The 14,520-nt window shown below is 43.5% G+C and overlaps 1 protein-coding gene across 1 annotated transcript in view; it reads left to right on the top strand.

The window, feature by feature from the left end:
• Positions 1 to 14,520, top strand: part of OSBPL5 (oxysterol binding protein like 5) — a 140,878-nt gene that overhangs the window by 69,728 nt on the left and 56,630 nt on the right. Inside the window, exons 2-3 of the mRNA XM_082317114.1 lie at positions 7,341 to 7,497; positions 13,543 to 13,616. Coding sequence (XP_082173240.1) covers positions 7,362 to 7,497; positions 13,543 to 13,616 — 210 coding nt within the window. The 5' untranslated portion in view covers positions 7,341 to 7,361. The remainder of the gene's footprint in view (positions 1 to 7,340; positions 7,498 to 13,542; positions 13,617 to 14,520) is intronic.

The following is a 14,520-nucleotide window of genomic DNA, read 5'->3' as shown; positions in this document are numbered from 1 at the left end:
CAAACACAACACGGCTTTAGTGATGGCCTGGTGTTTGCTCACAGGAGATGTTTATCCAAACCAGAGGTGATTCTGAAGATGAGGTTTTCCTACACGCCAAATAAAAATGTTTTGCCTTTTGTGACCCTACCTTCAAATTTCTTAGTCCCAAGTTAAATAGGAATCCCCAAAACGAATGATCAGGGATGTTTTTTTCTCAGTGTAGGCATTCAGTGCCTGGTTTTGCCTGTAACTATTCTGCTTGTGGTCTTTGTACATAACGCTCACCTTGGAGAGAGATTAGTTGTGAGAAGATTATGTGTGTAAGTGCTGCTAGTGTGCCTAAAGCTGCAAGTGTTCTGGTGTATACAAAGGAACCATTAATCAAGACATCTTACAGAGAATTAAGGGAGGAAATAGTTTTGTCTCCCGATTACTACATAATTTTCACTGCCCAGTGCAGGAAAAGCCAGGCAGAGAAGCAGAAGGTGGTAGAAAGAGGTTGTGCTTCTGTTCTCAGAGAGAGCAAGAGCAGATTGCTGGGGGTGGCTGTGGTAGGCATCTTCCACAAAAACAGCATGTGAGAGGCAGCTTTAAGGACTCTGCAGGGCACGTGAGCTTCGCGTTAGGTTGTAGCGAGGAACTAGTGACACTCCTGAGCTTGCTGAAGAAGCTGAGAGAAATCCTTCCTTCCAATCTTAATAAAGCCCTCTGCAATTTTAGCTTTCAGTAATTTGGTTCCTTCGTTGCAGATGAGTGTCTTCAGCAACCTGCGTTATTTTATTTTCTAGCCTGGGCTGATTGTCAAGCTGAGTGGTACGGCATGCAGCAGAGGCTATGGCAGCCCTTAAAATCAGAGCACTCCTGCAGTACCAGCATTTCAGTGTATTCACCTGGAGCGCATGAAGGATTGAAAAAGCAGGGCTCCATCAAGCTGCTGGGGCTGGTTTGGGATCCAGTAGAGCAGGACCTGGTCTAGGAGGAACATACCAGGGGTCACCACTGGTGAGGAAAGGTCCCCTTGCCAGCACCACAGAGAAACAGCTGACCCCAATAATTCTGGGGAATAGCTGACACTTATTGTGAAGCTTCATTGCTTCAGGTTCCAGCTAACAGCATGACGGCCCAAAACATTCAGTGTCAGCTGTAATATGTGTGTTTTGCCATATCCCTAACCAAAAAACATGGATTAGGTAGAGAGAAAAATTGCCTGCACAGGGACTTTTCACTGTATCAGGTTTTATGTAACTGTTAGTAGGGGGCTGGGTGTCCAATTACCTATCTTATAAATAGGTATTTTAGGAATAGCTTCCAGAAACAGATTTCACAGACTTTCTGAATTGATTGTAGTTCTTCAGCTGTTGTAAATCACCAGTGCACCAGTGAACTAATAATTTACCCTTGTTGAGGATCTGTGCTGCTGTTTTTCCTAGTGAATACTGTAATCGCTAGAAATGTATCTGCTAACAATTTGCATTCTCTTTTCATTCATGAAATTTTTACCTCCTCAGGGTTAATTGAATCAGGAAATGTCAGTACCTTTAGATTTAATTTTCCTTATTGATGCGGATTCTGGAGTGAATGGCTACTGTGAATACAAAATATAGTTTAATTTGATTTCTGGGAAATATTTAGTGACCAGAAAAAGAAAAGGTTGTTTGAAACAAGCCTTGAATAAATTAAGAGCCCCATCTAACTAGCACAGCCTTCTTGACTATGCAAAACCCCTAATTAACTATTTATAGAGATGTGCGTATTTCCAATCTATTTTAAAATGCTGGAAATGAGAGTAAGCAAACCAACCTACCCACCCGTTTTCAGAGGGTAGGGGCAGCATAATGTCTGCACAGTGTTTAGCTGTGTGGTAATTATATATCAGGAACTTAGAAAATTTGGAGATGGAGCCAGGAAAATTCCATCCCCAAAAGCCTCGGGCCCAATGCTGAAAGCTGCCACTATCTTCCCAGCAAGCACAAAAGGCTCAAAATGCAGAGCAGCCATGTGAAAGGCATCTCTGCACCAACACTGATCATCTGTAAATGTATCAGTCACTACCTTCACCCCAAATGGGTCTGGTGCCAGAAGAGGAGAGCGCTGGCAGTTCCCATTTGCTTTAATGGCAGCCACAAGGCTTGCTGATAAAATAACTTTTATTCTTGCCCCGTTGCTCTTTCGTTGGCCTTTTCTGAAGCCGCCTGGGAGTGAAAGTCCCATTAGGCAATTGCACCCTGTTAAGTTCACCACTTTCATTGTCCTGTGTTTCGGGGGGGTTTGACGCAGACTTTTCATCTGCTATGTTTTTCGTTTTTAAAAGATAAAGTGATCACAAAGACAGGGTTAGCAGGAAGTTTATTTCTTGCTGCTGAATTATTTATTCCTATTTAAGCTCCGGTGAACAGCCCATTACTGCTTAGAGAGCTGTCAACGCAAAAGGGGCAATCCTGAAAAATACTGTGTTTAGTGGCTCTGTCAATACTCTCTGTATTACCTTTCCTTCATTTTTATGATCAAGAGCACAGAATAGAAGGCCAGAAATTACCTGAGCTGCAAACTTCAGGATGCTTTAATCTACCAAGACTAACAACCAGATAAATTCATGCAAGAGCTAGAGCGAAGATTTTTTGCAATGAGGTTAGCTTCCTAAGAGAGCTTATGGATTCTGAATTAGTTGACATTGTCAAATCAAGACGTGATGTCTTTCTTAGACAATTCTCCATCTCATCTGCCGGATTTGGAGGGTACGCAGGAGCAGTGGGTGAAATTTGTTGCCTTGTGTTATGTGAGAGGTTTGGTAACATAATGGCAATTTTTGGCCTTCTGCAATTCTGGCCCAATTTTGATTTTTACCTTCTCTCTATTCCCTGAGCCCCCGCAGAATTGGTTTCCGTGAAGCATCTGCCATATCCTGAAGCAACCTCCAAAATACTGATTTAGAAGTAGATTTGGGTTTCAGAACAACAATGTTGTCCTCAAATCAGCCATGCAAGATTTGAGGCTCAAAAGCACTCATGTCTAGAAGTGTATCTTCTATGGTTGCTTATTTCTTATCAGATACTTCATCACCAGTGAATTTTTGTATGTTTTCTAGATAATCATGGATTAATAGTATAAAAGTAGATTAAGTACAAGGCTATATTCTTGGAACCCTTCACACCCTCCTGTCTCACACAGGTGATTCTGGGCAGAGGCTGGATTATTTAGGTGTCTAAAGAGCCGCGTTATGAAAAACACTGCACATACCTCCCACCTTCCTTTTACATCCCTTTGGAAAACTGCCCCTGGCATCTACTGTTCAGCATCCCCTACAACTCTCACAAACTTTATGTACTTTGAAGCCAGCTTGGGCAGACAGCCCCTTATGGACAGATATACCAAGTAGCTCTCTGAGTAAGTGAGCTAATGAAGCCTCATTTTCTTGTGCATTTGTGGCTTATGTTGGATTCACTGATTTTGGTAATAGCTGGGTTCATAGTACTGCCCTTCTTTCAGAGGACAATGATACAGTTTCCCTCCTTTCTTTAGCCATTGATTTTCACATAACTTTTAAGACGTTAATCTTTTCAAGTTTTCTAATGCTTCTCGGATTTCCTTGACTTTTGCCAATGGTACAAAAGGCATTGGGAGGGAGGGAGGATAAAACAAGATGGATACAGATGCAGACACACAGAGAGATATCTTTTGGAAACCAAGCCAAATATAATATAGAATCTTAATAGGGTGAACTACATTTTCTCACACCAAGGAAAAAAGTGTCTGATGTATTAAAAAATACCCAGAATACAAAAAAAAGACCTTTCCTATGATTTTGTGCTGCACTTTGCACTGCATAACGAGGTAAAATCTTGTAGGCTGAGCCTGTCTGTCTCAGCCTTTCTCTGAAAAAATATCATGGTAATCTAAGATGGTGCAATCTCAGGGAATGAACTGCAGGCCAACAATTCTTCTCTTTTACCCAAAATAAAGGAAAAGTGAGTTGAACTGCACACACATCATATAGCACACTGAACAAGAGTCTCTGCTGCTGTGAGCTTCTCGCTGGAGTGAAGCCCATGAGAACGTGGATGGCATAAGAGCCTGTCTGGATGAGGGTGAAATGTAGGAAGGATCTGTGTCTGTAAGTTTGAGCAATGCAATGTTAGATGATCTTTGAAAAACAGGCTGGGACGTTGGTGATGCTTGATTGCATGTGTGTGGCTGACAGACAGACACATCACTGCTGCTGCTTCTCAGGGAGCTTTGGTCACTGGAGGTCTTCTGCCAAAAAGGACCCAGTTAAGAGGAACTTACTCAAATTGCCCTTTGTGGTGAAAAAGAGATGAGATGCTGCCACAAGTTTGTATTAAGATATGTAAGAGAAGAGCCAGAGCAAATCACGGACTTGAGAAAAGTCTTTTCCTTTGTTATCGCCCAGTGGCTGTTCCCAGTTGAACAAGGCATCCAGATTTCTTGCCATCAAGCCCGTGGCTTAAATAAGTGTGGGAATGAGAGAGTATCAGCACAATAATTCTGTCAGTTATCCCGTGGTTGAATAGTATGAATTAATAGGTGAGGGAAATATTAGACCATCCATCTCTCTGCGTAGTAAATGTAACAGCAGGTGAAAGAAATTGTGTTCTGGTATGTCCGACCTGGTATACAGCCTGCTCTTCCTCTGGTGTCTGGAGGGCTTTTGCCACCGACATCAGTGTGAGCTGGCTGGCAGTTCTCCACCGATGTGGTTCACGGTATCGCTGAGACAAAATGGTGCTGAATGCAGCCTTTTTGTTACCCTGTCAAGAAGAGTCTCCACCACAAGAGCAGGGCGTAAGAGCCGGATGGACACATGTTCTATGTTTGTAACTTGTTCCCCAGCCTGCTTTCCACTGGATGGACCTGGGATTTCCAAACGCCTTCCTGCACAATCGGCTCAGCCTCGCTGGGTCACTGCTTTTTGGGGAGAGTATCCCACGGATCTGCGTTTGCTCCAAGCTGCTTACAAGCAGTTCCAGAGGCGGAGAGTTGAGACAGCCTTTCTGGGAACAGGGGCAGAAAATAGCTCAGTGTTAGCATTCCAAACCCAGCTATTTAGACCTGGATTATTTTTAAATATTTTGCTTTCAGACATGTAACTAGCTGCATTTTCCTTCTCTCTCTCTTTTCTTTTTTTAAAGTTAGCTTTAATTTTGCATCTTCTCCCCACCCAGCTGTATGTAATCAAGAGTATCTATGCAAAAAAGGGTTATTTACATGGCTAAATGTTAGGTAGCTAAGTTACCTGCTGCTTTGGAGATGCTGTTGGCCTCAATGGGAACCTGGGGACTTTTTGAACCGGGACATATGTTTGCAGGGTGGTTTTGCTGGGCAGTTGAATTGACAAGAGGCAGGGCAGCAGCGAGTGAAAAGTGCCGCAGCCCCTCATTTCACCCGGCTGTCATCACACGTCATCATGCGCTCAAATACAAAGCCTTTCACTGAGAGTTGTGTGAAGTGGTTATGGTGAAATGCTGCTGCTGAATCTGTAGTGTCTTACGGCCACTTCACAGGGGAGGACATGGTAACATGTAGGGCTTTTAGGGAACGTTGTGTCCTCAGAGCACTGCACAGACCTTAATTCACCCTCCGTGGATGATGCGGGCCCAGCAGGGGACATGCATCCCCTTCAAATTAAGCTGTGTGGCCTCGGGGAGTCCCATTTCAGGGCTAGCCCCAGCTGCTAGCCATTAGCCCCTTTTAGGATGTTATAGACCCTCAACATCTGATGGCTCACCCATCCCAGCATGGTGAGCTGGGTTCAGAAAGAGCTGCTGCTCAAAGTCGTTTTGGTAACCCGTGCTCATTATTGGAGTCCAGACTGGTTTAGATCAAATTAAGCCCTTGGGCACCGAGGCCGTCTCTTGCAGGAAAGAAGGAGCAGATTCTCTCTCACCTTGTAAATCACATCTAGTTTTAAAGTTGATGTAGCCTGCTGTGTAAATAAATTTAAAAAAATTTTCAAAATCTGAAACATTGGGACTGCCTTCTACAGGGATTAGCAGGGCAGGTGGAGGGACAGAGCTCACATAAAACACAGCAGGGGAGTTCCTCACACTGGGCCACGTTCGTGGCATCCCCCTGTGCAGTGTCTCAGCTGTGAAGGCTGAGCTCCAAGAGGCCACTGAGGGTTCCCCATTAAATTGGGGTGTTTGGGCCAGCGCAAGCACCAGGGTGGTACTGGGAGCAGGAAGGGCAGGGGAGGATGTTCTAGCTCTTAATCAGTCCATTTTCCACCTAGTGCCACGCAGGTCACCTTACGAGCATGCTGGTCCTGCCCTCCCGAACTGCACTGCAACTCTGGGCAACGTTTTCCCCTTTGCTTTCCCAGTAGCCTAAAAGAGATGGGAAAACTTGGAGGCTCTTTTCAGGAAAAGTGTACCATCCTAAAGCATTTTTCTTACCGCAGTAACTGTCCCCTGGAGAAGCAGCAGATCTTGTGGTCGGTAATGCCCACCCAAGGCTGGGTTAAGGCTTCTTACTGCTAGCAAGAGCCCTGCCTCTGGCTGCACCTGGGGGGAGAATAAAGCTTGTAACTCAGGAAGGAGACAGTCATAATATCTGTTTGTAATGGGTAAGAAAGAACTGCTTGTTGGATGAGTATAAAAGAAACCTTTAATTCCAGCCAGGATAGTCTAACGCGTTAGCCAAGTGGTAGTAAAGAGCACAGTACCACCAGGCTCTTGCATGGGGATGCAGGGAGGCTTTTGGGGAGACAAATGCTGTTCTTTACCCGCACAGAGCAGCAAGGTTTATCTTATTGATCAAACTGCAAGGCTGATCTAAATGCCATTTTAAAGGAAACCAAAATTATTTATATGTGCTGTAATTGGAAATAGGGGCAGGAGTGACATTGGCATTATCTCCGCTTGCTGCTCTCTGCAGCCAATGCAGCTGGTCTTCCTCCATGCAGCTGAGATTAAATGTTGATTTTTGCGGAGATGGTATAATGCTACTGACACCAATGGAGTTACATTTGTGAAAGAGACTCCAAAGCCTTAAAAAAAAAAAAAAAGTGCATTTTAGCCGCTGTGCACTGGATAGACCCAGTAAATATCTGTTATCCTAGATAGAGCCTTGTAGATGGGAGGGTGTTACACTGCCTGGATTCACCAAGGAGCCGTGTCCTGCTTCCCTGCAGTTTGCAAATACTTAGAGTCAGTAAATCAGTAATTGTAGCTTCAAACTAATATAACTTTCCTTTTTTTTCTGCATAGCGTTCTGGCACTCTATAAAAAGATCTGGCACACCACATAGGATTAGGTGGCTTTGAAGCAGCAGAGTCACCTGGGTGTGAAACTTTGATTTCCTGTGTCTTGAAATGAACTGTTATTTCTCTCTTTCCTTTTCAGAAAACCCCCACAGCTCATGCCATGAAGGAGGAGAACTTTCTTCGTCGCAGGTTCTCCCTCTGTCCGGCCTCGTCCACCCCTCAGAAGGTCGATCCTCGCAAGCTGACACGCAATCTGTTCTTCGGGGCCGACAATGACATCTACCCGCTCAGCCCAGGTTGGTTTCTGGTGTGTCAGTGCAGAAAGTAGCGCTTCTCAGGTGCTTGACTGCAAGTAGATATTTTAGCACACTGCTAGGAAGCAGAGAGAAACAAGTTAATGTGAAAGAGAGAGAGAAGCTGTTGCAGCACAGGTATTACTGGATCCCAGACAGTGCTGCTGTCATGGTGCTATCGTCTTTCATTGCCATGGCATTAAGTGGGAACGGAGGGCATCAGAGTTGGGGTTCATAACTGTTTGAACACTGTGTGGCCTCACATTTCAAAAATGAGTAATGTTTTTGGGCGCTTCCACTTTGAGGCACTTGATGTGTTTTACCCTAAGCGTTGGACTCGTTTAAGATTTACTGGCCCCATTTGCAGACGTTTAACGGCAGGTTTCCCTGTTCAGATTTAGAGCCCAGGATAAATATTATAAGAGCAGACTTTCTCTGGTTAATGTTCTGTAAATATCTACGAGCACTACAAGTACCAGGAATCTTGACAGGTTGCAGTGGATGGCAGACTGGCATTAAGTGTTCTCTTTATATCTTTTTTGCTTTGAATTTCCTAGCACCCTTTTTGAAGGAAATAGAGCTCATTTTATTGTTTCAGAATTTGTTGCTCACAATAAACATTCAAGTCTTTCCTTGATTGCAGTCTGCAAACAATGCTTCTGTTCCAGTCTATAAACAAGCGCTTCAGGGAACCATCACAAGTTTGTTGAGCTGTCATTTGCAGCTGCCATGTCAGTGCTAAATAATCAAACCTCACAGCACCTTCGTGAGCTCTCAAAACACTGATATCTAGAGAAAGAACACAGCATCTGTCAAAGGGTTTCAGTGTTCATATAGACGTAACACCTGACAGACTCTCTGGGCTTTGCGGATGTAGAGCAAAACCAGGTCTGTGTTTCCTGAGCTAATTGTCTTTAAGTGCAAAGGTTTCAAGGGCCTCCGATTTTGCAGGTATTTCTGTGTGTGGGTGTCTGCCTCAAGGCAATGGGGAGCCTATTTTCAGCAGGGCTGATTAATCCTGACTGCCACTGAGGTTGCCAGAAGCTTTTGGTAATCAAATTGAAAACAACTTAAAGTGGGACACCTAAAATCTCATACATTTCAAACCTGTAGGGACTTCTGAACAGCCAGCTGCCCATAACTACAAGTCATAAAAATGTGTGGTAAGTAAATAGCTGTTTCACTTCTGCTGTGCTTGGGAGCCGAAGGGCTGATTTTTCAGGCTGTAGTCACTTCCCCTTGCTTCGGGGAGATGGAGAGCCATAGCTTAGCGGTTGCCCATTTTTCAGTTCTTACCAGCATTTTCAGTGCTAAAAAAGTTACTGACTTCTTCACAGAGGTATTTCAGTGCTGTAATCTTTCAGAAACCAGGGAAACTTGAGGGTTTCAGCATGGAGGAGGTAGCTGGAAGAGTATATCTCTTCCTCAGCTTCCCCCATCACCTTGTTTCTCCTTGATCCCTGCTGGCAGCTGAACCAAACAGCCTTTGCTGGGCTCAGCAGAACAAGTGCCTTGAGCCACGCTGGAGCTTTTGTTCTGCTGCACAGTTCTCCCGAGTAACCTCCAGCACTGGCGTCAGCGAGGGCAGTAGCCCTCTGTATTGCAAAGGCAGGGCATAGGCCAGAGGGTTTGTAAAGGAGAGAATATCCCTTTTAAACAAACAGAAGTTACTGCTTCAGCCAGGGGATTTCTTGCAGAGAGTCTGGGGTTTTGGCTATCTTTACATTTTTTTACTCCTTTCATTTCTTTCCTGGTCCCCACAGAGTTGCCTTGTCTCTGTTTTCCTCACATTTCCCATAAGAAGTAACTGTCATTCTTCACGTTCAGTTGCCATTTCCCATGGCGGGCTCTCCTTTCACGCCTTTGCTGCTGCTTCTGCCTTGTTTACCTCTGAGCCTCGTGTGCTTCCCCCCACCTTCTCTCTTCCCTCTGAAGGATGCTGCTGCCACCATAGATAAGCCACAGGTCTACATCCATAGGCTGCATCCAATATTTCTCTGTCCCCCATTTTTCTCTGTTGTTTTACATGAACTTTCAGTTCTTGAGGCTTTTCCAGTGATCCGTGTTTTGCTGCCTGTCCCCAGCATATTTTCTTTATGAGGGCACTGGTGCTGTGGGCAGCAAAGCCCAGTGATTTCCCGCCAGGAATTTGGTGGGTTGTGAGGTGGCTGGAGCTGCAGGTCTCACAGCACCAACACCTAGGATTAGCCCTCCAACAGCGAAGGTGTGCAAGTAAATAATTCAGTGAGAAGGGAGTGACAGACTTTACACCTCAGGCAAGCTACACTATGAAGATTCAGTTCAGTGAGAGGATTTTTTTTTAAAGGAAACATATGGGAAATGCAGAGGGCACTATCTGAAATAACACTTCGGACTTTTTGCCTCTTGCTTGCATACAAAACTGCTAATGAGGAAGGCATTTTCTTTTTATAGGAAGTTCACAAACTAGAGAGACATTAATTCATGTTCCTGGCCCATGTCTGTCTTTCACACAGCAATAAGGAGAGAGAATCTTTCTCTACTTTCTCTTTCAGAGGGCAGGAAATTTATTGGGGGAGTAGCTAAAAGAACTTCTAGAGAATCTCTGTTTTTGACTAGGCTTCGAGATCACACAGTGTCTTTAAATAAAAATTTAGATTAGCTTATCTGCATCTTAAGAGATGCACTTTCATGAATATGGGAATTTTCCTGTGATAGATACATGGAACTAAATTTTAGTCTGGCGTACACATTGGGCCATGTGGCTGATATTTACAGCAGTAACGGGTTTTATTCATGATAGTTTTGCCATACATCAGAGCCTGTATTTCCTCTTGTAGTTATCCAGATATTTTATCAGAAAGCCTATAAAATAATAGTTCATGCTGCTAATAATGAATTCCTCAATAACCCAGTAATTTTGCTTCCCATTGCCATTGATCAGTCACGCTTGCTGTATCATTTTTTATAAAGGGGAAAGGCAAATGTACCTGTAGAATTGATGCCCAGCAGAAAACCAAACAAAAGGAATAGTTATTGTTCTGGAAAGGATCTAAATATTTATTTTTCCTGTGCATGACAGTAATGGGATAAAAGGAGGTATCAGTAATTCAACTCTGTAACCGCAAGACTGGAGCGTTGGCAGTTTTTTTCACGATGTGGTGAAGGCTGTTTCCATAAGCACTACTGATTCCCTTCCCAAATTTTTTTTTGTTATTTGGTGCAAAGCATTTGGGCTGCTTTGTGGAGGACCCGTCTTTCCACACCCTGCTAGCAGCCAGCGCTTTAAGTCAGGAGAGATTCAGCTCTGTTTCTGTTGTGGGCATTATGTTTTCTTGATCAGGGAGATAAGAACTTCAGCTTCTATAGCCAGTTGATATTTAGCTTTTTTTATGTTTTCATGTGGTTTCCTATTTATTTTCTCGAGGCGGCTATGTCTCCTGTGCTCTAGGTGGGACTCTCGCTTTTGGGCTTTCTGTACACTTAACTATGTGTGTGCGTTTTTGAGAAACTTGCACATCATTTCAATGAAGTTTGCTTCCAAACAAGGGCTGGCTCTCTCCTTCTGCACGGCTGCAGCAAGTCTGCTTGAGATAGACAGCAAAGAGAGCTCTCCTCTGAAAAATAGCCTTTCCTTCACAAGTGCCAATAGGCTTAACGAGTTTGGCGTAAGAAACCAGTATATGCTGCCCCATAAACATATCTTGGGAATCCTTGTAAATGATATGGTAAGAGTGAACAGTTACATGTTCCCATTTTTCATAATACTCTGTGAGCAGGATGGTCCAGAACCTCAGCAACAGCAAAAATCTCATTTTTCAGGTGCAAACCCTTTTAACTGTATTACTGAGAGAAGGCAGAAATCTCTCACGTCCAGGCTTTTTGTATGGATACCAGCTTGGAGTTAAGCTTTCTTTAAGAAATGAGACATAATAAAGAATGGATGTGACTCCTGTTATGCTAATAGATGCCGTTCCCTTGGAGCAGGCAGCAGCTGATTCCCATTAACTTTACTTGAACTTTTAGACCATATGATACTTTCCCATACATGTGCAGAAAAAGCTCTTAATGGGAAACAAGTGCAGCAGCTACATGGCTTTGTGAGTTTATTCCAGCCTCTTCTGCTTCTGTCGGGGAGAGTGGGGTCTATAGAGAGGAAAGTGCCATCAGAGAAAGAAAATTTACAGAGATACCAGTCCTAATGCATGCACAGCAGTGCTTATGGCCATCCCACTTGTCATGGTAGCACGAGGTGACTGGCAAATATCCAGGCACTTGGGATTTTCTCCTGCCTGTAGAGATTAGGTTTCCAAGTGCATTATCTAGGGCTCAGTGTTTCAAAGGGAGGAGTGACAATTAAGAAACTAGGTTAAAATATAGGTTCTCTGTTGTTGCACCACCTTCCTATGTGACTGCGTAGGTCCTTCCTCTGCTTCAGTTCCCCGCGTGAGCAACGCACATGCTGTCCCTCTTCTCCCGGGCTTGGAAGTGTTTGCTTTCTGCATCAGCGTGGCTGTGAGCATGTGGCACAGCGCAGCACTATGCCACAGGGTGAGAAACGCGTCTGAAACCCCCATCACCCTTAGTCACCCCGTGGAAAGTTGAACACCTTCAAGGGACACTTGTCCCACAAAGCCTTTTCTTAAATTTAAGAGTTGATACACCAAACTGCCTGATAATGCCTGTAAAAAGGGCATGGTTTTTGTCCTGCCTCTTCACCAATGAAACCCTGTAGCACAGTTGCAGGTCCGGTTATAATGGGACGTGCTTGTTCTCTCACATGTCCCATGATGGAAATGCAGAATATGGCCGTGAGGATAATTATTTTTTTAGTAAGCTTCTGTGGCTGACTTGTCTAACGTTGCTTGGCTTCTTAAATGGCTGCTCTGAAAACTCCAGGAGACATTATGGCTTCTGACACATCTGCGACAACTTCTGCTGACTTCAGGAGAATCAGGATTTTCCCTTGCTGGTTTTGGAGTTGGTGGTGTTTCCAAGACCGGCCCACACAATGTTTAAAAACATTTTTAACAGTTCCCATGTTTGCAGTGTGCTACAAATGGATTATATTTCACTGTCTCCGTGGTTCTTTACTGCGTCCAGTATTCTGAAGCTCTGATTGCTAACAATTTTGAGAAGAAAACTACATTGCAATTGGATAACAATGACTGTCTTGGCACTAAAAAGCTAGTCTCATCAGATGCTATTTTTTGGCTTTTTTAATAGAAGCTCTATGCTTTCTTTTACTGTAAAGACACGATTACAGTTGGCAAAAAGAGGAGAATTTGTCATTACATTTTATTGCTTGGACTAGGACTACACACACTCATACTAGTATATAATGTGTATAAGGTACTGCAATTTTAATATATCTGGGTAGTGGAAATGTATCTCTACAATGATTGGAAAATGTCATGGTATTCATGAATACTACTTGTTAATTGACAATGTTTCTTATTTTAACAAATAACTTGGTCAGAAGACATTGATCTTCTGCAGGATTTTTTAATTTTGTTTTACTAATTATGTCTAGATGCTGTTCTGTCTTCTGTAACGTTTTATGATCATGGTTGTTATTTGTCAAACAAAGCGTGCCATCAAGTGCATCTGTGTATGCACAGATACTGACCAAGGAGGATAACATATTGAATAGCTGCTTATTAACTGAATTCCATTTATTATTTGCATTGAATGAGGCATGGAGTATGTAAGAAAAGAACAGACTGTGATAATGTAATTAAAGACTGCATCATAATGCAGACACAGAAGGGAGCTGATTAAGGATGCATAAGCAACCTTATTTCTGTTTTTTTCCAGCCTTCATATGCTGGACATCATGTTGGTTTACCATGGTGTTTTCAGACCTAACTTTTAAGCAGTACTTGTTGCACAGCCCAAGCGTGTGGATCCAGGCTATTTCAAGGTCTGCAAGGTCCCTCCCTGTGATCCTGGTGTGCCTGCTCCTGCTCATGAGCGCTTCTCTTGCTTGCAGTAGCCCTTCTAAGGCCATGAGTAGCCACGGTTTTGCACAGAATTTCTCTGTTTCTGAATCACATTTGTTTGTTGCAGGAAAAGACGTGGAAGGAAACAGCCCGTCAGCGCTGAAGGATGAGACACCCCAGACTCCAAACTCCATTAGTAAGGTACGGTGGGATAGGGATTTATCCCTAGTCTTACTTTCGTTTCTTCTCAGGCTGTTATTCATCATTCTTACTCTCTTTTTTTTAAAGTCATTGAGAAAGCCTCTCCCTCTGTTCCTGCAGGAACTGTGTGTGCATGTTCTGAGAGAAAGAAAATGAGTGTTTTTGCATGGTTGGGATGACAGAGAAGGCCCACACTTTCCTCTGACTTGATAGCACCTACCGCAGAAGAACCCTGTTTATTTAGGCCTCAGTTGGCAGTGTAATTAGATATGAATAATTACGGTTGAAAAGTTGATTTTGTCAGCAGAGGTGTCTCCTGCTGTTCCTGATCAGCAAGGCAATTGTAAACCTTAATTGTTTTGGAAGAGAAAGCTGTAATATTTAGTGTAGTGCATAGCATCCAAAACTGTGAGTCGAGATCCTGGGAGAGAGCTCTGGGAATTGGTGTAACAGGAGAGGAACGCAAACTAACCAACATTTCCTGAACACAACGTTTCCATCCAGCCTGTTATGGAGAGGTAAAACTGGATCTAAAGATCTGGGTGTTCAAAACCTGGCTCTGCATCTAGAGTTACTGAGTGCCTGGGTTTGATTTCCTGTAGTGATGGAATCAACCCTATAAATTAGATCTGGCTTTGAGATTCATGTACGGGCTTTTTTGGCTGCAGCTGCCTAACATGTTTCTGGAGGGTAACTAGAAATAGCAGCAAGGCCTGTTAATAAATTTTTAACTAAATTTATTCAACTATGAAGCTATAAAATGCAAATGACACCAGCTGAAATGAAAATATAACATGAAGGAAGCAGCTGCAGACAAGTGATTTCTTATAATACATGAAAATAGGCTCTGCATCTTCAAATACATTTGTCTGTGCTTGCCTGGAGCTTTCAGGTTGTTCTGCCA

Source organism: Platalea leucorodia, assembly GCF_965183815.1.
Source record: "Platalea leucorodia genome assembly, chromosome: 7".
Lineage (NCBI taxonomy): Eukaryota > Metazoa > Chordata > Aves > Pelecaniformes > Threskiornithidae > Platalea > Platalea leucorodia.
This window is presented reverse-complemented; position numbering and strand designations above follow the sequence as displayed.